General features: G+C 32.1%; 2 protein-coding genes and 1 pseudogene across 2 annotated transcripts; 2 read left to right on the top strand and 1 right to left on the bottom strand.

Moving 5' to 3' along the window:
* Positions 1-10,900: 10,900 nt before the first annotated feature.
* LOC25495622 (uncharacterized protein At2g29880) lies at positions 10,901-11,851 on the top strand. Its single transcript, XM_013595848.3, has 2 exons — positions 10,901-11,260; positions 11,363-11,851. Exons 1-2 carry the CDS (start codon positions 10,901-10,903, stop codon positions 11,849-11,851), a joined length of 849 nt encoding a protein of 282 aa, XP_013451302.2.
* Positions 11,852-12,307: 456 nt separating this feature from the next.
* On the top strand, positions 12,308-13,687 carry LOC112418546 (uncharacterized; annotated as a pseudogene).
* Positions 13,688-15,535: 1,848 nt separating this feature from the next.
* LOC25483211 (protein RETARDED ROOT GROWTH-LIKE) lies at positions 15,536-24,730 on the bottom strand. Its single transcript, XM_013611866.3, has 7 exons — positions 24,224-24,730; positions 22,783-22,891; positions 21,573-21,735; positions 17,341-17,489; positions 17,094-17,245; positions 16,196-16,310; positions 15,536-16,085 (listed from the first exon to the last, which is right to left on the bottom strand). Exons 1-7 carry the CDS (start codon positions 24,616-24,618, stop codon positions 15,948-15,950), a joined length of 1,221 nt encoding a protein of 406 aa, XP_013467320.1. The 5' UTR covers positions 24,619-24,730; the 3' UTR covers positions 15,536-15,947.
* Positions 24,731-25,421: the final 691 nt, after the last annotated feature.

The following is a 25,421-nucleotide window of genomic DNA, read 5'->3' as shown; positions in this document are numbered from 1 at the left end:
AGTTTGTAAGGATTAGCGAATACAGAAATCAATTTTTAAACAACCCCTAATTGCAAGGATGAAATACATATTTAAGCCTTGATATAAATATTATACACAATAATTAGGTAGATTAGTCAATGATTTACATTATGATTAAGTCCAAGAGATACATATTAATGTGCATAAGACAATTTTGTACATCAAAAATAGAACGAAACATATTTCTTAGTAATAATAATTAAGGATGAATGACAAGTTTAGGGATATGATTGAGTCTCGATGGTACGGAGAGAATAAAAGAAATGACAAAATACTTTAATGGTTCAAACTTCAAAGAAAATAATGGGAAACAATGCAGTATGACAGGTAGATTTAGGACTAATCTACCTGTTTATAATATATATCATTTTAGTTTGTTCAAAAAAAATAAATCGATTTAAGAGTAACATGTAATTATACCGTTTAACTCAAAAAAAAAAATGCAATTATACCATTTAGTGTATGAAATCGGTGATATAAGTGATTTTAGTGAAGGTAATTAAGATAATTTCGTAGTGATTTACTTTCCTATATTAGACGTAGAATGAATGCCTTTATCATAAAAAACAATGACGGTATTTGACACAAAAGAAAATGAAGATCCCATGTAGTGATTAACTTTCCTATTCGTAGTGATTTGATTCATCAATTACTCATTAGTCATTAAATTAAATTAGTGCTCGTGACAAGGAATAATCCCATGTAGTAAATACACACGATGTTGTACACAAATCCAAATTTAATAGGTAAAAATGTCAAAATTGTTAGATCAGATGTCGTGATCGATTCGAACTTTGACTCATTCGTTTATGTGTGTTAGTCGATTTTGTCTATGTAAAAAAAATAATAAAAAGTCTTAAAAAAAATAGGCATGGCACTTAGAGATGAGAATGTTTACAAGTTAGGTTTTGTAAGACATATATCTCACCTATCAATAAATTTAAAGTCTAAGTTTGATTTGTAACCAATCATAGACTTCTTTTTTAGGATTATCATTAACTTTCGAATTACTAATTAACCTTTTTTAAAGTTGGTGAGGCTGTTTGTTATCACTTTTTTATGAAGAAAAAAAATCATATTTTAAAAAAATAATCATTTTTAAAATTTTTGAATGTACACCAAAAATAATTACTATTTTCAAACAGGGAAAAAATACTTTTTTTTAGAGTAGCTTCTGAAAAATCATAGAGATTTTTTAGAGAAAAGAGAGTAACTACCGTCGAAGTATTGAAGTAATTTTGAAATAAAATATCCCTTTTATATAGTTGTTTCTAAACCAATGAAATTATTTTTAAAAAAATGATATTTTTACAGAAAAATAGAATGATATTTATTTTTATAAGCAAACACATAATAGATTCTAATTTATTTTATGAAATCTATAAAAATAATCTCTAAGAATTAGATGAAAAAATCACTTTTATAAAAATAATCTCTAAGAATTAGATCAAAAAATAAAATATAAAAAATTTCGCAAATTATAGTGCTTGGTGGCAAATTGGTTGGGCTTTGAAACAATGTCTCAAAGTTATCTTTACGAGCGACACATGCATTTGATGCTTTAGGTGGCTTTACAAAGAAGGTTCAATTGAATTTGTATATTATTTGCCTATCAGTCATTTTATGTGGTTGAAATCAAAATATATTACTTTTGATTTCGATTACCATTTTTGAAGACTTAATCCTCTTCATTGCATATATGATGTTACTTAGCTTGTTTCTCCCTTTTCTTTTCTTGTTCTTTAGCGACTTTGTAATGCACGATGTAACTCTCCTTAAATCTTTTCTAGCGCATCTTGTGCTGGAAATATATTTTTGGTACGATTAATATATTCAATTTCAATCTATTTAAAAAAAAATACAACTAACTTCTTTTGAAATATGAAATGTTAAATTAAATACACATAAACAAATGATAGTTACGTAATATTCATACACAAATAAAAAATTATAATAAGGGACAAAGGGTTTTTTTTTTGGCCTGAGATGCTATCTATATACATTAATATTAGGAAAATGCTACATATCAAGAATGATTTTATAAGAAAAATTCAAGAATGACATGGCACAATAATCACCTTTAGATTTCAGTCTCATTTATTAATCTTTCATAAAAAAAGATACATAACACCCACCACCCCATGATTTCCGGCCAGGCTGAGATTTTATTGGTTAACATTAATTTCAGGACTATTTCTTGATAAAATCTAAGGGTGATTATTCTGCCATATCATTCTTGAAATTTTCTTGAAAAAATCTTTCTTGATATATAGCATTGCTCTTAATATTATTACACCAAAAATTTGTATTGTCTGTTGTTGTTGTTTTTTTTTTTTTTTTTAAGAAATCAAAATGAGATATATTAATAATGGCGGTGAGAGCTCCCTAGTACAAGATGTATCAAAGAGACCACTCCAAAAGACAAACCGTCTTACAAAGTATATACAATAAAAAGATCAGTCTAGACCCAAACATATTAAGGGGTTCGACCACCATCTTTGAGAGCTGTGCACAAATGTAGCATTCTTAGCCTTAAGCCACCATAAAGAATGAAATTTAACATGATCTAAAAGCTGTAAAATAGGAGTTTCTAAGTTGTTAAATATCATGTTATTACATTCACTCCAGAGCAGCCAAACACACAGAAGTCAAAGTAATTGGAGAAATGATCGATGAGCCTTTGAATGACCTGTATAATAAGTAAATTGAAAGAAATGATCACTAATATTGTGAGGGTCAACTCCAGACACACCAATCCAAGACCTGATGTGATACTCTAACAACCCGAACACTTCGCAATGGAGAAACAAATGAGATGCAGTTTCCTCGGACCTACATCCACAGTCTTCTCCTCCACCTCCACGCCTCTCCCCCCACCTCCCAACCTAAAGCACACATGTCCGCCACCGTAATTAACTCGTTTGTCGCTAAGTCAAACAAATGGCCGAACCTCCTACTCAAAGGGACATCTCCTAGCCAGTTATCATACCAAAAGAAAGTACTCTTCCCATTACCTATAACTTTAGACACCCTCTCGCCAAACCAGCCCCTGCATTTCCAATAACCCCATCCCTAATCTTCACTATCTCCCTCCACCAAGAAGAAACACTCCGGCCCCAACCTCCAACCTCCCTGTCTCCTCACCATATCTCGCCACCAACACTTAATACCAAAACCCACCTCTGTCCACCAACATCCGCCAACTCCATTTACCTAGCAAAGCTAAATTAAACTCCCTCAACTGTCTAACCCCCAACATTCCACCCTCCTTCGGTAAAACAAATAGAGCTCCAAGCAATCCAGTAAATTTTCATGTTATCCTCACTCCCTCCCCAAAAAAATTGTTTAAAAATAGATTCAATGGAAGAGATTATATCTGACAGAGCTTTGAAGAAGGAAAGAGCATAGACAAGAAGCCAGGTCAAGACAAACTTGAGAAAGACCAACCGGCCCCCAAAAGATAGAAAGTGACTATGCCACCCCCGACAGTCTAGTTTTAATAGTATTCATCATAGGTTCCCAAAAATCTAACCTTCGAGGATCACCACCAATCGAGAGACCAAGATACAAGAACGGAATTTCACCCACTTTACAGTTTAAAATAGATGCTGCCTCAGTCAACCAAGAATCCCCAATATTAATACCAACCAGTAAACTCTTATGAAAATTCACTTTAAGACCTGACATCTCTGCAAACAAAGCCAACACCGCTCTTAATGCTCACACATTGACCCAACTTTTAATTCCCAAAAGCAACGTATCATCCGCAAACTGCATATGAGACACCACCATAGAGTTTGAAGCGCCAACCTCATATCCCAAATACAAATTATTATCCACCGCAGCCTTCATCATTACATTCCACCCTTCGGCTACCAGCAAAAAAAGAAAAGGAGAAAGAGGATCTTCTTGACGCAGATCCCTTTTAAAAGAAAATTCTTCAGTAGGGCTTCCATTAACTAAAATTGATGTTGTTGCCGTTGTTTGTGTCTAATAGAGACCTACTAAAAATGATTCAAAAGGGTGAACTCTCGTAATTTTTAATCAATTTTTTTTAAGTAACTTTAATGGCTGAGCTCGCATGTTTTAAATGTAAAAAATTGGAGAATTTGAAATCCGAACTCCATTACTTTATATTATTGTCCTTGCAAGTTACAATTACAAACTGAGTTTGTACTCTAATGATCAATAATTTATGTATCCTTTTCTTTTTCATTAAAATTAAAAGAAATAATAATGTACACCTTCCTTAAAATAATAATAATAATGTACATAATGTACACCTTTAAACCAAATTCATATCAGATGCCGCTAATATAACTATCTACAAATTTTACAACTTTTCTAATATAGCTTTTTTTTTACGGAAATAAGTATTTCCTTAAGCAACCATATCAGTTGCAAGAGAAAAGCAATACAAGAAGGAATATGCGAGAAATATAAAACAAATTTGGATAAAATAACAAAATCAAGCACCAAAGTAGGATTTATTATTTGAAAGGTTATGAAAACGACAAGCCACATTTTGTGAAACAAAGTAAAATAACAAAATTGCTTTTCAAGAATTTCATAACGCATATGTACATTCAAGAGAGAAAATTACGAAACAAAATAACAACCGAAGTACTAAACTTTTCAAGAAAAAAAAAAGACCTAGAACTAGTACTATGGTAAATCAATTGTAATTAGTAAAATTGACAATTAAAATAGCCGTTTATAAACCCCTTTTGCAAAATGAACCACTCTTGAAGACTTCGATACAGATCCTTTAGATGAAGTTGTTGACGATCCAGAAGAAGATTTCGAAACACACTGTGAAGAAGGGAAATCTTCACCTGAAAAAATGTAATTGAAATCGTCAAAACTCTCTTCTACATCTTCATCGTTATCGCTATCATCGTTGTTTCCCTTCTTTGCCTTAAAATTTCCGAACCAAGGCTTAACGAAAAAGCACGATTTTGGTTGAGTTGAAGGATGTTTCGGTACATGCGTCAGATTCAACTTTGGTGGTGGAGGAATATCGATTGGTGGATCGATTTTTAAAGATGTTGACGACGACTCTTCTTTTGGTATTCCTGGTTCTTCTTCCCATTTGAATGGGATCACACTATGCTCATCACTGAAATAGTCACACCTTGAAGATTGACCAATTGATGGCCTTGGTATCATAAATTTATTCAAATATGATTCAGGCGCTGAATAATTTTGGTTTTCCATTTTGTGGGTAGATACAAAAGAAATGATATTTCATCTTTTTTATAATATAAGGTAGTGTGAATTAAAGGCTTGATATGCGAGATTATAATTATGTGTGATTATCACAAATCAAATTAAATCTTTTATTTATAGTATTTTTTTATCTGGAAATGATATTTCAATTGTTGATTTCACTTCCAAATTAAATCTTTTAATTATAATAGAGATGATATTTCACTTCCACTATTCTTGTTTTCATTGCCAACGTAAATTCAATTGTTGGTTTTCTCTGGAATATAAAAAGAAGGCAATGGTCCAAAAGTTAGATAAAAAATACCAAAATTATAAGGTCAAACGTTGTGATTGAGATTTAAATTATGATTGAGATTTAAACTCAGACGGTCAGACCCCTCCATTTGTTTATGTAAGTTTCAATAATTATTTATAATTTCGTTGTATATCTACTAAAGAAAAAGAATACAATTATCATATTATATCGATTCAATGTAAGTTAAGGACTTAATATACGGAATTAGAATCGTGTATGACTGGATCATAAAAAATAAAAAATAAAAAATATTATGTATCAATGTGACATAAATTTTTTTTGACCAAATTTTTTTAATTTATGTAACCAAAAATTTTGGTCAGGTACACCCATACTTATTAGAACAAACTAATTCAAAATTAATTTTTTTTTTACCGTATTATATTATTACAATTTTTTTGCCACTAACGTTGACAATTCTCTGTCAGAAGGAACCTTAATCCTTAACTATAGGAATCATTTCATTGATTTAAAATTTAAATTTACTTAAAATAAATAATATAGATGATAAATTTCATTAAATGATTTCATTTTGAGTATTACCGAACAAAACTCCAAGTTATCGGAGTATTAACCTTTTCATTTACTATAGTTTTTATATTAATTTACTTCTAAATAATTAGACCATCATAATAGTGGATTACCTACTTAGCACCATACTAAATAATCACTTTTTTTTTTTGTCAAGTAGCCTAGTGGCTAGAGCTCACACAATTAAATTGTGGAGAAGTGGAGTATCTGGGGTTCGAACCCCAGCCCCTGCATATAATATGCAATATCCCTACCAATTGAGCTAAGCTCACGGAGATATACTAAATAATCACTTTATTAGAGGAGAAAATTGTGGTGTTTGTAAAGAAGGGTGTGACTATAAAAACATCTTTTCTTTCTTTGTGCATCTCATTTAATAAAATAAATAAAATTTATTAAAATGTTCTTTCAAAAAAAAAATTATTGAAATGTGATGATATAAAATTAGAGGAAATGCTAACCGGTGTCCCGGGGCACGGGTTAAGGATATGAAAAAGGAAATTATATAGTAGTTAATGCATTTTTTTTGAAGGAATAGTAGTTAATGCATTGAAATTGTGTAATTAATTTATACTCCCTCCGTCCCAAATTTATGACGTTTTGAGCATTTCACACATATTAAGAAATGTAATTAATATTGTGTGGGAATGAGATATTATGAGTTGTTTTACAAAATTGTCCTTAATAAATGATATGTGAAAGATAAATGAAGGAATTGAAAGAAGAGAGCAATAAATAGTTAAGGATATAATAGGAAAAATAACATTAATTTTTCATTAGTATTGTAAATCGACATATAATTTGGGACAAATATTTTTTCTAAAGTGATATACAATTTGGGACGGAGGGAGTAATAAAGTCAAAAATAGTTTCCTTTTATGGTAATAATTCCCTTTTATGGTATGATTAACCAGTGCCCCAGGAACACCGGTTAGTAGGACCCATAAAATTATCAGTGACTTCTCTTTAGTTTTTTTTCCCTTGATGTGTTAGTTTAAAGATGTTTATTAAGTACTATCATAAAATGAGTGATATCGACATAAAAACCCACTAAAACACAAAAAATGAGGTGCTCTGTTGTGTATTAACAGTTCTTCAAAAAAATATAGTAATAGTAATAATCATTTTATTTAATTAATCCAATTAAGTTCAATTTTTATGATTACTTTTTTTCACTATTATTTTGGTAGTAAACACTTCTATAGCACAAATACAAATGTTTTAACAAATAAATTAAAATAAAAAGAGAAAATATTAATATATCAATAGTCTTAATAAAAATTAATTATTTCTCTTTTACTCTTTATTACCTATGAGTGTGCCTAAATCCAAAATATTTGTGCTTGTGATCATAGAAGTCACGCTTGAATTTGAATTTGAAACGTTCTATTTTTAAGGGAATTATTCACGAATATCTTTGTTTACCACATATAGGTAGATAGTATTTTCCTTAAAAAAAAAAAGGTAGATAGTATTTAAATATTTAGGGCTCTGCCCTCTTTTTTTGTACAAAAAAATATTTAGAAGTATTTTTTTAAGGAAAAATATTTAAAAGATGTTGTCAAAATCCGGACTTAAATCCTAAAATTCAGGATTTTGCGACTTTTTTCACCTTCAATGACTTAAATCCATAGTAAAATTCTAAAATAAGCAAAATCCATCGATTTTGATTGCGATTTTACGATTTCTTATAAATTAAGTCATTTATAACTATATACCATTTATAACATATTTAATATTTTTTTTTTGGGGTAAAATCCAATGATTTTGATTGCGATTTTACAATTTCCTATATCGATTTTACAAAAGTTCTTGAGTAAAATCCTTTGATTTTGATTGCGATTTTACGAGTCCCGATTTTGCTATTCCCTTTCGATCTGAAGTAAAGTCTCGTCTATTAGCTTGCCGTTAGAGGAGAAAACATGTATTAAACTTCTTCATTCTTGTCTTACTACACATTTTCGTGGACATTCATCGTGTTCATCGATCATTTGTGGTCTTATCTTCCTTACTTCTCATTTTTGTTGTCGAAGTTCACTTTTTTTTTTCTATTGACATTCAATCTATGTTCTCGTCTGGTTTTTCCACCTTCGTTCTCCTTGTTTGCGTCGCCGTTCTTTTCATTTGAGTTGTTGTTCTTTCTACACATCGTTTTCATTGTTCTCGTCTGGTTTTTCTTTCTTGCTTTTTGACGTATAGTATCATGCCTTATGCAGGTCTTGAGAAACATTTTGGTTGTGGTATGTTGCTTCGATACTCATATCAAGTAAAATTGCTTTTTTTTTTTGTCCTATATTCTTTCTTTGTTGCTGCATTGGCTAGCAAAAGAGGGGTAACAAAAGAGGAGAATCCTATTATTTGGTGGCTTGATTATAACAATTTACTATTAAATCTAATTTGGTGTTGGAGTAATAGTTTTTGTGAGGGTAATTTCTTAATCAATTTTGTTCAAATCGCTTGTGGTGGAACTTTGTAGTCGTGTGTTTGATAGAGAAAAATGTAAGTGAAGAGGACCAGACATACCATGAAATAGCCATCTCTAAAATACATTGCAATTTATTGACTCACATGTTGAATAACCAATCCAAAATCAAAATGCAAGTGAAAAAATCCCCCCAATTTTGAGTGCAGTAATTTCAGACATTTTTGTGATTTAACAGAAAAAACAAAGTGTTAATGTAAAAGGGAGGTGTTAGTCTATTTGATGAAAACATAGGGGAGGTTAGTGTATATTTTTGAAAAAAGGGAGTGTTTGTAACATTTAAAAAAACTTTAGGGGAGGTCATTGTAATTTCCCCTAAAAGTTATCAAAGGATTTTTTTTTAGGCTTAATTGCACTTTTCCCCCCTATAGTTTCGCAATTGTGCGATTTTGCACCCCATAGTTTAAAACGTGCAATTTTGCCCCCTATAATTTTCCCCCTTTCTGATTTGATGGTACCCCTTGCATCTGGCGCTGATGTGTCTGTTTTTATGTGCCATGTGTGTAAGTCAATTTTTTTAAAAAAAAAAAAAATTGGAATTTTCACAGTTTTAGAAAAGGAGGCACATGATGCTTCTCATACCCTCACAAATGTGAAAGTTCTCTTATGATGGAATCTTATCTTTATCATATGGACAAATGGCCTAGTTGTATTGCAGAAAACAACAAAAAATACAGTAAACAACACAAATAGTAAACAAATACAAGAGTTATTTTTTACCAACAAAGAAAAACAATAAAAAAAAACACACTTTTTCAGCCATTTTACAATAAATACAGTAAACCATAAACCATAAATACACATACTCTGGCATGAAAGCATGATGCACGTTTCTATCATCCATCTTCTTCGCACATGACTCCTTCATCTTCGCCTTTCCATGGTTGTTCGTCTTTCCACGATTCTTTTCCTTTCCACGATTCTTTGCCTTTCCACGATTGTTCGTCTTCATTGAGATTAGGGTTAACTTTCGTTTCTGTATGCAGTGATTAGGGAAGGATTGGAGATGGTATAGATAATTAGGGTTTCGATTGAATGGTATAGATAATTAGGGTTTCAATTGGGTTTGCAAAGGGAAGCCATTAGAGAAGATGAGAATGTTAGGGATTTTGAGAAGTTAGAGATTCTGATTTGGGGGGGGGGGGGGGGGGTAGGATTTTGTGAGGGTATGAGAAGCATCACGTGCCTCCTTTTCTAAAAATGTGAAAATTCCAATTTTTTTTTAAAATTGACTTACACACATGGCACATAAAAACAGACACATCAGCGCCAGATGCAAGGGGGACCATCAAATCAGAAAGAGGGAAAACTATAGGGGGCAAAATCGCACAATTGGCAAACTATAGGGGGGAAAGTGCAATTAAGCCTTTTTTTTTATTAAAACGGGTGTAGCTAAAGTGCTAACAACCCCCAAAATGTATATAAAAGGAAACTAAGTGGGTGTATTGAATTGAGATTTCAAGGGATTTTAAAAGACTTTTTTATAATGAAAAAGTCTAGTGGTATTCAATCAAGACTTTTATAAAATGTAAACAAATCTTGTGGTATTCAATCAAGACAAACATGACTTTTTTTTAAGGCAACAAAATCCGTTGGTATTCAATTGAGATTTCTCATGACTTATGAATTGTCTATTGGTATTAAAAAGTCTATAGATTTTGATGGATTCTTGGATGGAATGGATTTTGTGAGACTTTTTAGTTAAAAATATAAATAATACTCTCATCCAACAATCTCACACAAACCCTTGAGATTTTGTCATTGTCTTGCAAACCCTTATCTGCCGTCATCTTCCATGTCAGGTTTTTCTTTTCTGTGTCAAATTCTTCAACTTCCATTTCTTTTGTGTCTGATTCTATTTTCTTTTTTGTTTTTTTGTTTGATTCTTGTAAAAAAAAATTCCATGTCGATTACTATTCTTTGTTTTTTTTTGTTCGATTAATTTTTTTTTTGTCTGATTCTTGTTTGATACTTGATTTTCGTTTATTATTCTTGTTTGGTTTTGTCAATTGTCAAAGAGAAAAATCTTACAACTTGTTCCTTATCATCAATTGTTTATTGGTACGATATTTTACAACTCATATGTAGTTGCTACTGTTGATAGTTCTCAAATTAAGACTCAAACTTTTTTTTTTTGCTCCTATTGAATATATATATATATATATATATATATATATATATATATATATATATATATATATATATATATATATATATATTGGTATATAGTTACTATACTTTTGGTAATTAGGAAACAAAAACTGTTCTTGTGAAATAACTAGTTTGTTATATATATATATATATATATATATATATATATATATATATATATTAGTGATTAAATGGGGGATTCACAACAAGAAAATAATAGAGGGAAGGGTAAGGACAAAGATGGCTATGTAGCTTGGATCATGGAGGAAACTAATGAGTTGTTGTACCTCTTGGTGGATGCTATAAATAGAGGGTTACGTGATGCCAATGAGTCCCTTAGTAAACAAAATGTAGAGCGAGCTATCCTTCCTCAGCTCAATGCCAAAACTGAATCACATAAAACTTATAATCATTACTTGAGCCTAATGAAGTGGTTTAGAAATCAATACAACAAGATGTCAACGTTTATGCGTAACAACTCTGGTTTTGGATGGGATTCCGTTGCGAAGACTTACACGGCTACTGAAGAAGTATGGAATAATTACTTAAAGGTGAGCTAAGTTCAAAATCGTTTAAATGTATGATTGATTTTTTTTATTTTTTTTTTTGTAATATTTATAGTATATTAATAGTGAATTTTTTTTGTTTTTTAGTCTCATCCATCTCACAAAAATCTTCAAGGAAAAAGTATGATTGATTATGATTATTTGAAGATTGTTGTTGGAGGTGGAGTGTCTAGCGGGAATAATTTTATAGCATTAGACCTTGAGGATACTGATGCAACAACTTTTGAGCAAGAAAGTGAAAGTTTTGGAATGGAAGAGTTTTCATATGATCCTAATAGTGATACATTCATAGCACCAGATAGCTATGAACCACCGTACCAACCTCCATCACCTAACCAACCTACTCCACCACCCTATTTTTCTTTAGATTCAGAGGTTCCTATTGAAAAACGAAATTGCCATAAGAGAAATAGATCCGAGTACGAAAGGAGTTCTGGCGTTGTTGGGATCAACAATCAAGGACCTGCTATGGAAAACCTTTCTTCTAGCATTGGGACTATTGCTGTGCACTTTGAAAAGATGTCTAACATGATGGAGAAAAGAGAAAAGGATAGAGAGCTGAAGAATAATATTTAGGATATTATAAAAGATATTCCAAATTTAGATAACAAAACTCGTTTCAAGATTGCTGAATTAATGAAGTCTAAAGCAAATAAGGACCTCTTCTTGAAGATGTCACCGGAAGACCGCTTGTCTTGGATAAAATTCAAGTTAGGGGACGATTAATATTTGATCATCTGTGTGTTATTTGAACATCTTGATTTTGTTGAACTATAGTATGGTTTCTATTTTGGTTGTACTTTTGTTAAAGTATTTGGTTTGCTTTTTTTTTTTTTTTGTTGAACTATAATGGTTGTATTTGGATTGAAGAATTTAGTTCTATATGTTTTGTGAGACTAATGTGGTTAAAATTTAATTATATTTTCATTATAGTATTTTAAATATGACTTTGCATTGACTCTTATACTACCTTAAATATTGTCTTATAATCATGGCAATGACATAGAGGACGAAGAAATTGATTATGAAGGAATGAGTGAAGATATAGATACTGAATCTATAGATGATGATGATGATGACGAAGATGATGATGAAGAAACAAATGAAGAATTGTATGAAGCCATATACATGTATATGATGGCAATTCATGCTTTAATGCACGTGGTAAATCAGTTTTTGAATATGATGCGTGGTGAACATGTTGAACGTCCATTAACTCGACGGCAAATTAAGTGTAAGGGATATGACTATATACATAAATCATTGAATGGAGATTCTGAAATCTTTCGACAAGTATATAGAATGTATCCTGATGTATTCTGAAATTTATGCATGATTATAAAAGAAAAAACACCTTTAGTGGATACAAGATTTATTTGTATTGAAGAAATGCTTGCGTCGTTCTTACAGATTGTCGGTCAGAATGCTCGATATTGTATAATTAGAAATACATTTGGCCGATCACAATTTGCTGCAAGTGAAAATTTTCACAAGATTTTGAAGGCTTTGAACTCAATAGCACCTAATTTGATGGTTAAACCAACCTCAAGTGTGCCTGCAAAAATAAGGGAAAGCACAAGATTTTATCCTTACTTCAAGGTATGTGATCGTTATCTAATTATAAGAGAATTGTAAATATAATCATCTTTATTATAATAATATTTTTTTATGGTTATATATGAACACACTTTTAGGATTGCATTGGAGCTATTGATGGTACACATATTCCTACATTGGTAAGAGGACGAGATGTAAGCAGTTATCGTGATCGTCATGGAAGGATATCACAAAATGTATTAGCTGCTTGTAATTTTGATTTGGAGTTCATGTACGTTCTCAGCGGGTGGGAGGGTTCAGCCCATGATTCCAAGTTGCTAAATGATGCTTTGAAAAGGAAGAATGGACTAAAAGTGCCCCACGGTAAGTAATTAATTTTTAAATTATAATGATGTTTTTTTTCTTTCACTTTCATACTTATTTTATATGTATTTTAAATTTAATTAGGTAAATATTTTCTGGTGGATTGCGGATTTGCTAATCGACGCAAATTTTTAGCTCCACATCGAGGTGTGCGATATCATCTACAAGATTTTGCAGGTCACAGGTAATGACCCTGAAAATGAAAAGGAGTTATTCAATCTTCGGCATGCGTCTTTAAGGAATGTGGTTGAGAGAATATTTGGTATTTTTAAATCGCGTTTCACAATTTTTAAGTCAACACCTCCATTTTTGTTTAAGACACAAGCAGAACTTGTGTTGGCATGTGCAGCACTTCATAACTTTCTTCGCAAAGAATGTCGTTCCGATGAATTTCCAATTGAACCTTCTAACGAGTCTTCATCTTCATCTTCAATGTTACCTATTCATGAAGACAATAATGATGAACTCAATGTTCAAACACAAGAGCAATGAGTTCAGGTATTCCCGCCTCATCTCCGTCCTCGTAATGTATCAATTTTTTTAGTAAAAAAAAAGTTTTTTTAAGCTTCAATGGTAATGTTGTAATGCATTATCCAACAATTTGCGCTCATTTTAACATTTCCTTATCGATTAATTCGGTTGATCCTTTAACTATCAATGAAAATTCTTATATCATGACAATTATCAAACCAAATAACATGGCATATCATTATCAACCCCCTAAACAAAAACAAAAATATGACCTTTCTACATTCGGGTAGGGTTTGGGGTGGATACATATATCCCCGTTATCCGTCCCATACCCGTATTTTGTAATCGGGGAAAACCCGAACCCATACCCAAACCTAGTCAAATCGGGGAAAACCCGTCAAATCGGGGTTGCTTTGGGCGGGTACCCATGGGCACGGGTTTTGTTGCCATGCCTAATCATAATTGAAAGAGACTTTTAAATGCTCGATTACAACTGAAAGAGACTTCTAAGAGTTTACAAATAAACAAATTTGTCCTTACACTTGATATACAATCAGAGGTGTATACAATACAAAACTGAACATACTCAAATACTTAAAATTTCTAAGATCCAAACTTTGATAAGAGTGAGAGCACGGTTAAAATAGCAGAGTCTTGTTGTTATTCTTCAATCTTCAACTCCTTATATAGGCAAGGTTTTGAGAGACATTGAAGAAGAGTGGCGGTACATTAAGAGTCGTTGAGAAGCTTCAAATCAAGGATGTTAGACCATTACCTAATATGAATAATGTCGTTGATTAGACATTTGAAATTTCTTTGCTAAAACTGAAATTATCCGTTCATTCTCTTTGTCCTTGAAATTCTTTGTTTGTTTCTACATGTGGGAGTATTTTGAACAAGTCTTAGAATGGGAGTGGAAGTTATGGCATAAGCCATAATGCAACGACATGTAATTGTTGTTGTCACAACGGTAGTTAAATACCATCTGTTAGCCAACATTAGTTAATTACCGTTGGGAGCATTTTGGTATTTTAATGGTGCTTATGAGCAATTTCACATGTGAGATGAGCAATTTTCTTATTATCACATAGTAATTATCCAAGTAAATCAAATAAATGAGGATGTTTCTTTTCCCACCCCCACCGTCTCTTTGAAAGTATAATTCTTGTATAATCACAGTTAAGAAGTTTGAGGATCCAAGGATCAAATCTCTTATAAAATGAATGAAGAACTCGAGTATCTACTACTTATACAACACGGTGTAAGTAGTATGTTTGAATGTTAAATGTCACTTTAGATTTGTGTATTTGACATGACAATCATGAGAATCACGCTTAGTCGAAATGGGTGTTATATGGTAGAAGAAATTATTCATAACTGGATGGAAAGAAAGACTATGGCTTCTTCCATTTCCTTTGTCAGTATTAGGATATTAGGATATGGAAGTTGTTGATGGATTGGTTGTTAGGGTATGAAATTTGGTTTAATTTTTCATATTTGTCTGCAAAGTTTCTGTGTATTGTAAATCATGATTTAGTTGCCTATTACTCTTATATTAGCTCTTCAAAATTGCAGGGGAATAACCCCTCAATAATAACACTAGCAAGTTGGTTAAGCTCTTGTTTTCTGTTAAAAACAAAAAACAAAAACAAAAAAAACTACTAACAAATATCGGTATTCAACATCAATCCCAGATCCATTGCATCTGTAACTCAATGCAACCAAATCTCGGCAATTGGATCAAGATACAGTCCAAATTCAATGGTTGAGATTTGGATGAAAAGTCTGGACAATGCAGATGATAAAATCATGAGTTTCTAAAAACTAAACAAAATAATTTATTGATGTAATAGAATAGACAGATAGTTATTATATTCAACAAGGCCAGTATAGTTTTATATTGCATATATAGTAATTATACAAACTAAACTACTAAAGAACCGAGTAAAACTTGTTTCAAATTGCTATTTACATGAGATATTAGAATGTATTAGCATGAGCCACCAAAATCTTGATGAGTAGCACCAAGTTCTCTTATGCTACAACCTTTAAAAAATAAAAAATAAAAAATAAAAACTGGTCTTACATGCCACCATAAAGGGAAAATAAATATGATGAAATTTTGTGCACCAAAGCTTCATCAATATAACCATAATCGTTTCATCACTTTGCTCGTGTTTTGTTATACTTGCTCGCTAATCTCTTATCCTCCGCTGATTTATTCATTGACATATCATGTGTTTTCATACCAAATAACAATGTTCCAATAGAAACAATGCTGTTAAAGATTCATCGCAGACCTTTGAACAATGTCATATAGAGACAGCAGAATTTCAGCACCAATCAATGCAATAATGAGCCACTCAAGGAAATCAGATTTCCTGTTTTGAAGAATTTCTTGTAGAAATCGAATATTGTGCTGTAAAATTAAAAAGGCAAAAAGTTATAAACAAAGAGATAAACTTGTAGAGATGTCCGAATAGAGAATGAAGTGAGAATTTATATATGTTTCCAAGCTAGAAATTTAACCTCCACAAATTTCAACTTGAAATCAAGACTTGCAAATCTCTGAGTTAACTCAAATTCGTCCCTGAGATACTCCCATATCTGACCATATTTGGCATCTTTCCAAGCGATATCTGATCTGTAAACACCATTTAAAACTTTCTAAGTTGAAAGAGACATATAATATTTGGTATCTGACTATTGTCAAGTCTGATTGTATATAACCAGTATGATCCAACTGAAAGAAAGTTAAACACACACACAAACACCTTATTTTCCTTTTGTCATTATGTTTACCAACATTGATTACATTACTATTGTACTCTACCCTCTTCTACCAAACAGTGCAACTCACTGACTCATTCACGCAAGTTAGGATTTCAATGAGATTTTGCTGGCATCAGGCAAGAGCAAATCATTGGAAGACATTAATGATAATCTCAACTATAGCAACAACAGTAAGCATGCACGGCCATTGTAAATTGTAATTCCAAGACTAGGGATCGAAGATGAAAAGTTTTGACGAATAAATTGTTATTTAGGAGTGTTCTGATGTACTTCTGGGACACATGATTTTTCACCACATTAAAACAATGGAAAATTAGATAATTAACAATTTCAAAAGTCCTGGAGCTCATGTTAACTGCATATGCGACTATACATATTAAAAGCTAAACACAAACTACGTTTTAACTACTATCCAAACACAGGTGTTGGGGGTTATGTGTAACAAATCGGTAAGAAAAGATGAAACTAAGAAGAAAATGTGTATAGTCCCTTAATTAAATATTTATTCTTGCAAAGTTACCTTTGGAAATATTCAAACTACACAAGTCAGTCAAAATGATCTGAAACTAGTAACAAGTACAATTCCTCTTTCCAACTTCAACAGACTACGTGTTACCACGAACAGAACTCTTACCTCTCAAATAATCCGAGCTTTAGAATCACATCAGCAAGATTTGAATTTGCCTTGCCCACCAACTGAAAAAGTTTTTTCCTTTGCATCTTAAATTTTCCAGTCGCTTCCATCTCACGATTTATGTCTGTAAATTCTGCAACCATTCCATCAACCTAGAATACAAGTGGAATGAGACTATTAAACCCTTTGAGGAACGTCACCAGTATATCCAAATATCAGAGAATCCTAACTCATATCCAGAACATACCTGCCGGCCATAGTAATCAAGAGCAATACTTTGTCCTAGTACACTACCAATAGTTCGAATTCCATCAACATCCAAGTATTGTAACATTATGTAATCCAGTCCTCCTTGCATCCATGTACTCAAAGCTGGTTTTTCTTTTACTTCATACTCTAAACCCTCAAAAAACAGAGAAAAATCAAATTGCGTAAAACCGCATTAACCTATAAAACATTCTGAAATAGCGGAAACCTTACCAATAATCAATAAATGAAGTTATCAAAATTAAATGGCAATGGCATATCTACAAAAACTATAAGTTCAAAACCCATGGTTTTGAATTGAAGGAAAAGTGAAGATGTTTGATTGATTTCGTCGCACATATAAACATAAAATTCCCAAAAAACAATATTCCTTGTGTCCTCGATCACTTGGATCACAACAAAGCTACACCCACAAGGAAAAATATTTACTCAAAGCCTACAAGCTTTTACATAGAAGGATAAGGGCATATATGTTGATGCATTTATAAAAGTTCAAAATTATTCAATACCACAGCCCAAGAAAACCGGAAAAAGAAAAGAAGAAATAAATAGGACAAGCTAAGATTCCAAATCCCTTAAAAAAATTGTTAATGAGACTGTTAGACTTGTGGTTTCTATTCTGTCATGCAGTTATTGTAGGAAAGTTATGTTTTGTTTTATTTGTGTTGTGTCAGTTGTGTTTTATTAATTGAGTCAGTTGTGTGTTTTAAGGATAAATAGGAGAAGGGTCAGACGTAAGAGGATTGTCTGGAAGTTATTGAGTGGTTATTGGGAGAGACCCAACTCTCGAACATTTGGGAAAGGGAGAGGCCAAGGCTCTCGAAATCTTGGAGAACAATTATCCTAGTGTTATTATGTGTGATTTCTGTGTTATTCTCTGTACTATAATTCTGTTTGTATCAATAAATATCAGAAATTGTTCCAAATCTGTTTGGTATTGAACCAATATCTATCAGAGACCACTAAAGAGGGCTTGTTCTAGGAAACTAGTACATGCTAAACACCCAAATTTATCTAAAATCTATTGATGTGCAAGGAAACCTCGGTACACAAGCAAGAGTTCAGCTCCAACTGTATACACTAAATTGTAGCATAGATCACACTTCAATGCAAAAATTTAGTCTTTGTTTCTACCAAAACACATATCAATGATTTGTTCAAGGACCTAAGACACACCCAAGAGGATCTATGAACCTGTAAAAATAGATGAGGAACAGAATCCGTGCAAGCACAATACATTACACACATATTACAAAAACAAGCCTTATGAAGCTTAAAACCCTGCAAACGAGTTTATTAAGAAGAATACATTACACACATATTACAAAAACAAGCCTTATGCAGCTTAAAACCCTGCAAACGAATTTATTAAGAAGAATACATTATACACATATTACAAAAACAAGCCTTATGCAGCTTAAAACCCTGCAAACGAGTTTATTAAGAAGAAAATTACTCCTATTCAATGAATGAAGTGGAGGAATGAATGAGGGGACAAAGTAAGTGTTGTGGAATTTGGGTTGTGACTAACTCAACCTTTACATAACCAGCTTGTAAGGGATGACTGCTCAAGCTTTATATACACTACATAGGTCATATCTCTAGGCAATGTGGGACTAAATCCACCCTTTCACACCCAACACATCGAAGGTGTTGGTGGCTGCAATGAAGAAAACCCAAATTCCGCAATTTGACGGCTAGGGGCGGACCACAGTGAAGGAGGAATTTCCAACACACACCCCCTCATGCCCGGGCCCCGATTGGCATGAAGCGTGGATGATGCGGGAAGCCCAACAACAGACCTAGGATAGGCTCTGATACTATCTTGGAATTGGGGCAGGACCTACCTCAACCTTACAAAAACCGGCTTGTAAGGTGAGGGCTGCTCAAGCTTTATAAACACTACAAAAGCAATATCTCTAGGCAATGTGAGACTAAGTCTGCCCCTTCACACCCAACACAATGAATGTCATGGAGGCTTTCATGAATGTAACCCAAATGCCGCAATTAGACAGCTATAGGTGGACCGTAAGGAATGCGGAATTTCCCACGATAAGGATGTACTGGAAACAACTCTAAAAGACAAGCAATCATATCCTTTTAAAAAGGTCGAAGTTCCAAGAAAGATCAGAGTTTAGGACACTACAAAAAGTTGAAAAGAAAGCCCTACTTGGTCTTGCTAGATTCCAAAACAATCAGAAATCGATCACAAAACAGTGTAAGAACTGCAAAAATATCTTTCGAGGCATATGCTTAAAAGAAAAGAAAGATTTCCATACAAAATAAAAATGCAACATATTTCTTCAGTGTATTACTAACTCCTACACAAAATAAAAGACATTGAAATGCGACTGAAAGTTGAAACTAACTCTTACACAAAGAGGAGACTTAACTTATAGCTCAAAAATAGGAATCACAAATGTGAAACATTTCTACAGGAATTATAGGAGATAGCAAAATAGCAATTAAGCAAAGAATAACATGATACTTGTTCCAGTGTATTACTGAGTTTGGCAGAATACTACAACAACAATGCCATGTCATAATGAGTTCTCTTAGGGTGTGTTTGATACACCACGGTACGAGAAAAGTAGGACAGCACAGGACAAACATTTGACTCGCAGCCTAACTCTTTGTCTGGTGTCTTGTTTGGTAAATCATGAACAACACAAAAACAATGAGACGTTAAACTAAATGTTATTTATAACATGAGGAGGGATTAAATTACAATGGTGTAACACTTAAGTAGTGTTACACCACTCAATAACTTTTTACAGGATTCATGTATTATAAAGCTGACAGTTGGATGTATATTTTATGTCATATAGATCATCTCTGTAAATTTTTAAGTAAATCTGAAATTGTTTGATAAGTTGTTGAGGTGCGTCAAGATTAATGTTTCAAGTGCTTTTCTTAAACAATATTAAAATCTTGACATATCAAATAGTTCCATAATTATGTAAAAATTTACGGAGATGATCTATATGATATACAAATTTTACTCAGCATTGAGTTTTGTAATACAGGTCTCCTGGATAAAAGTTATAGAACAGTGTAACACCATTCAAATGTTATACTAATGTAATTCGACCCCTTCTCTTTATAATATATTTTTTAGGTTTTCTAGTCCCTAAACAAATATTCTGCATGCAGTTTTAGCCCTGCTAAAACTAATTTTGTTTAATTATCTTTAAACACTTCAATATTTGAAAGATTTTTTGCAGACAATTTCAGAACATTATAAAAGGTTTATTTTACAAAATTTAGTTTTTTTAATGTGAGATGAATTAAATATGAATTTTTTAGAAGCCAAAAGTTCAAGATAAATGTAACAAAATTTGGACCTAAAAATAAAATTTTAAACTTATTTTTTGCGGATAAACTTTTTATAATATTCTAAACATGTATGCAAAAACCCGTTAAAAAATGTAATAGTTCAAGGATAATTAAACAAATTTGGTTTTAGCAGACTAAAACTACGTGTAGAAAAAAATCTAGGGACTAAAAATACTATTAAAATCAAGTAAGGACTAAAAACTTAGAAGGTTCCAATTTTGTAAGGACCAAAAATATATTTAACCCATTGCCAAAACTATTAAACCTTCCCAGCTCCATTTTTACAAATAACAAAGAAGTTCATTAATACAAAAATGTTTGCCGATTGGAGGGCAAGAATCCTCCATAAGATAAAAAAAAATTATAAACTACATCTATTTCAAAAAATAAAAGTGAAAACATCAATGGAGAAAGCTTCCATTCCAACAGCAGATCTGTCAGAAAAGCAATCTTAAAAAGGACACATGCTTCTAATGAGATAGAAGCCAGTCATATAAACTTATCCCATCATTACCCAAATAAACTGCTAACCCAAAGAAATCTACATAATATGCAAGTGTTAAACCAATCATATGCACCAAATAGCAGCACAATACCCCAAAATTTTAGTTTCATCAATATCAGCAGTTATGTTCGCAATGTAAATGTGCAGACTGCAGCTGTACACAAATGCCACCCATCAATGTGAAAATAGATAGTTGCAAAGCTCAGCTCAAGCCATTGAAGCTTAATGGACAGTGTGGCAAACGTTTGGTATTGTAGTCTGCTTTTGACTATTTGTAGGTGTGGCAGCAATAATTATAAATCTACTGTGGATCTGATCATGGGTGAAAAACTGGAATACTTTTCAAATTCAAATTAGACAGAAGAACTCACCATCCTTTCTCATTTCAGGAAGCAAACCAGATGCATGCTTCCTAACAATTTTCAAATAGCCATCAACCTCATGTTCAAGGACATTAAACAATACAATGGAGCCATACTGAAAAACTACCATGTAACAGCCATTTGTTCCATTCAAGAAAGAAGAACCAGGACCCTGAAACAAAAAGCTTTTTGCAATTAGTATCAACAGACCTATGACTTCAAAATTATATGCAACAGTTGAGAAAGAGGCAGACAATTCATTTGAATCATCCAGTGGATGAAACCTTTTCACATATATAACAGCCTGGGAAAGGTTAAAAAACTGAAAGAGGAAATGGTTATAGCATACAATGTAAAGACAGTGAACTACAATGTTGAAATGATGCTAATTGACTTTATTGAACAAATCTGAAAAATATGTTTGTAAGAATGATTATTGTCAGCTTTGTTGTTTGTAGTCAGGTTAAAGGAGTAATTTAAAACCAAGACAACAAATAATTTTAAGAAGAAAGCAATCATAGACACAAATTAAAGAGAGCAGGGGAAGGAGGTTGAGCCGTTGAGGAAGCTAACACATTTCATCAATTTTCTACGGGCCTGAAGTCAGATGGGAATGACATGATAATTAGTAAAATCGTAGCATATAAAACATTGATTCTCTATTTTGATTTAAGATTTCTAATCATATAATTTTATAAAGTTTTCAAGTAATATATTATAGTTGTGTTATGTCTCGTAACATTCAAAGCTTGTCAAATCTACATGTCTGGATTATATCATATTCATGCCTCGCATGGTGTCATATCCATGCTTTCTAGTCTAAACCTCAAACTAAAGGAACGATATCCATATATACATTATATCCCTAAGGCACGAGCTTGGTCTCATGGTATTTTTGATCAATAAAAGAGAAATGATAACTAACCAGTAGTTATTTGAGGTCATTAAATTTCTATAATATCGCTCTTTATTTCGAATTGAATTAAAAGAAAGTGAAGATTGAATGCGCTTACATGTTTCAAACTGTCATCGCCCGATTATCGGATTATGAATTATCCCTAAAATACTTATATCTTTATTCACTCCTCATCTTACAGGACATATATAGAACTTCCTAGATAGCATGTTCATAAGAACAAAACAATATAAAATAAAGAAAACATGGCAGAACATGGGTATATAATGGGGGCAGCAGTAGGATAGCCCAATAGAGACATACCTTGGAATCGCCAAGATTGCCAAACTTGAGAACTACATAATTAGTCATCCTTGATGATGGTGTGACAAAGTTTGGTTTGTTCTGCTCCACCAAGCTTTTTAAATCAACACTACATCCAAAATGAAAGTGAGATATATACATCAACATTACTATAAATGACTAATATGAGAAAAATTTGCCAGAGTCGAGGACGTTTTTGAAATATTCATAATTTCATGGACCTATTTAAGAGTGTCTTACACAGTGGCGGAGCCAGGGGGTGGCAAGGGGGAGCCACCGCCACCCCATTAATTTTATTTTTTTTTATTTTTTTATATGCTGGAAATTACTACATTGTCCTTGAGTTACAATGAAAATTATAATTACCACTTTCATTTTTTCCTTTCTGAACCGCAATTCCTCCTCCTTCTTCTCTCTAGAGAGCAGCAACACCTCATCCTCCTCCATCCTTCACCGTGCGACCGTGATGCCTCCTCCTCCTCCATCCATCACCGCTACCACACCCTCCCTCTGTATCGTTTTCAGTTCAGACTTCATCCTCTCCATCTCTCGTCACAAACACACAAACCCTAACTGAATAACTGTAAGCTATTGATTCTGATTCAATTTCATTTTGTTTGATACTGATTTTATTTTATTTTCTTTTATTTGTTAATGAATTTGGTTTTTAATTTGCTTTCACCTTCAATTTTTATCAGATTTTGTGTGAAATTTAAACTGAAGGGGAAAAAAAGGGAAGGGAAATAGAAACCGAAGTTAGTGTCAAATTGAAACTGTGATGCTAAGATTTTATATACTATTAGTGTTAATTTGTGTCTATCATTGGTTTTTGTTAGTGAAAAATTGAAAATGTGATGCTCATATTTTGTGTACCGTTAGTGTTAAATTTGTTTCAATTCACTTTTCTAAACATATTACAAAATCCTATCATTGGTTTTTGAGTAATCCTAACTACATTAACCAAAATCCAAGTCTTTACTCACTTCCTGAGTTTGATTATATATTTTAGTTTATTTTGATGGCGGCCAGCCGGCCACCCCAAATTTCTGGCTCCGCCACTGGTCTTACAAAGTCAGGGACGAATTTGATGGTTTACTCTAAATTATTTTTCATACTATGTAACCTCTTACAGGTTTACAAATCGAGTACATGAAAGCTTAGGCATAGGCATTCCTGTAACTCACACTAAAAATATTGATTGATTTAAAATTATGTTTTTGAAAACATTTTTTCGTCAATTTTGTTATTCCAAACAAAAGTTTTACAAATCTAATGACAGTAACAGAACAAAAACACACGAATTTTGGGTGAAAATTTCCAAACCAGAAATAAAAGGTTAAATAATTTAAAATTGAAATTAACACAATTTGTATTAGTTCCAATTTAAAATTGAAATCAACACAATAATTTAAAAAAAAAAAAACAAAAAACAATTATGTACCTGGTGGAGAAGAAGAAAGCTCTAACAGGAATTGCAGGTTTAGAATCATGATCAATTGTTCCATCATGATTAACATTATCAGCATCAACATCAACCTCAGAGCATGAAACGGCGTCGTTCCAATCAAGTGCAGGAAACGACGATGATGAAACGCGGCGTTTAACGGAAGAAGCGAAATGAAAACGACGAGTGATGAAGGAAGAAGCGTGTTCTCGTTGTTGAAGAAGAAAAGAGTGAGATTGTGATTGTGGTTTAGAGAGAGTGGTGAATGTTTTGAAAGTGAAAGAAGAAGAATAAGAAGAAGTGTTTGGTGAAGGAGATGAGAAGAGGAAAGAACGAAGGAGTGAAGTGGTTCTGACGGTGAGGTGATGAGTGGTTTCTATGCTTCGCAACATTTTGTTGAGTTCGTTCACTCACCCAAACATGGGAAGAAGAAAGAGATTTAACACTTTCACTAACAACCTATGCTAAACCCTTTTTTTCATTTATTTATCATGGAGTTTTGACTTTTTATCGACACGTGTTCTGTTTCATTGCCATTGTTTCTCCTTCAAATATTGCGATTTTGTTTTCCATTTTTATGCCAAAATATTCCATTTTTATTATAACTAATTTTCATAAAATTAATTTTTGTCAAAACTAATTTTCATAAAACTAAAATTATGGATTTGATGATGAAATCAGGAATAATTTATTTGAGAATATACGAAACAAGGAAATTATTTCTATCGTACACTCGCAAGTTAAGGTGTATTAGTATTCTTATTTTAAAAATTTATAAATTAACTATCATTTTTATAAAATAAGGAGTTATTTGCTGGTATTTATATTTTAGAAAATATCATTTCATAACAAAAAATATCGTTTCATTGTAAAAGTCATACTAACTTTTTTTACATGTAATTGTAAAAAATAATCAAAATTCTAAATTATAAATCATAAAAATTCATACAAATAAATTTTATTTCGTCGAAATTTTTGCTAAATAAAATTTAATTATTAAATAATTTTTTTCTTCAAAAAATAACTCATTTTATTATTAATTTTGATGTACCAATACACTTAAATTTTTTTTTATGTACATTAGAATTTGCCAGGAAACAAACTCCACCTAGGTTTTTTCAATTTGTTGTTTTTTTGTACTTAGGTTTTTTCAATTTTATTTTTTTCGGTCAATGACTATTTAAAAAATTAATCC

The sequence above is a fragment of the Medicago truncatula genome, chromosome 1 (genome assembly GCF_003473485.1).
Source record: "Medicago truncatula cultivar Jemalong A17 chromosome 1, MtrunA17r5.0-ANR, whole genome shotgun sequence".
Lineage (NCBI taxonomy): Eukaryota > Viridiplantae > Streptophyta > Magnoliopsida > Fabales > Fabaceae > Medicago > Medicago truncatula.
Note: the sequence above shows the minus strand (reverse complement) of the source record. Positions and strands in the feature narration are given on the sequence as shown.

Excerpts from the sequence above, each read along its gene's own strand:
- LOC25495622 (XM_013595848.3), top strand. The coding sequence starts at position 10,901 with ATGGGGGATTCACAACAAGAAAATAATAGAGGGAAGGGTAAGGACAAA. Across the intron at positions 11,261-11,362 it reads TATGGAATAATTACTTAAAG|TCTCATCCATCTCACAAAAA; the intron begins GTGAGCTAAGTT and ends TTTGTTTTTTAG.
- LOC25483211 (XM_013611866.3), bottom strand. The coding sequence starts at position 24,618 with ATGTTGCGAAGCATAGAAACCACTCATCACCTCACCGTCAGAACCACT. Across the intron at positions 21,736-22,782 it reads GCAATCTTGGCGATTCCAAG|GGTCCTGGTTCTTCTTTCTT; the intron begins GTATGTCTCTAT and ends TTTTTGTTTCAG. Across the intron at positions 17,490-21,572 it reads TCCTGAAATGAGAAAGGATG|AGTATGAAGTAAAAGAAAAA; the intron begins GTGAGTTCTTCT and ends TTGAGGGTTTAG.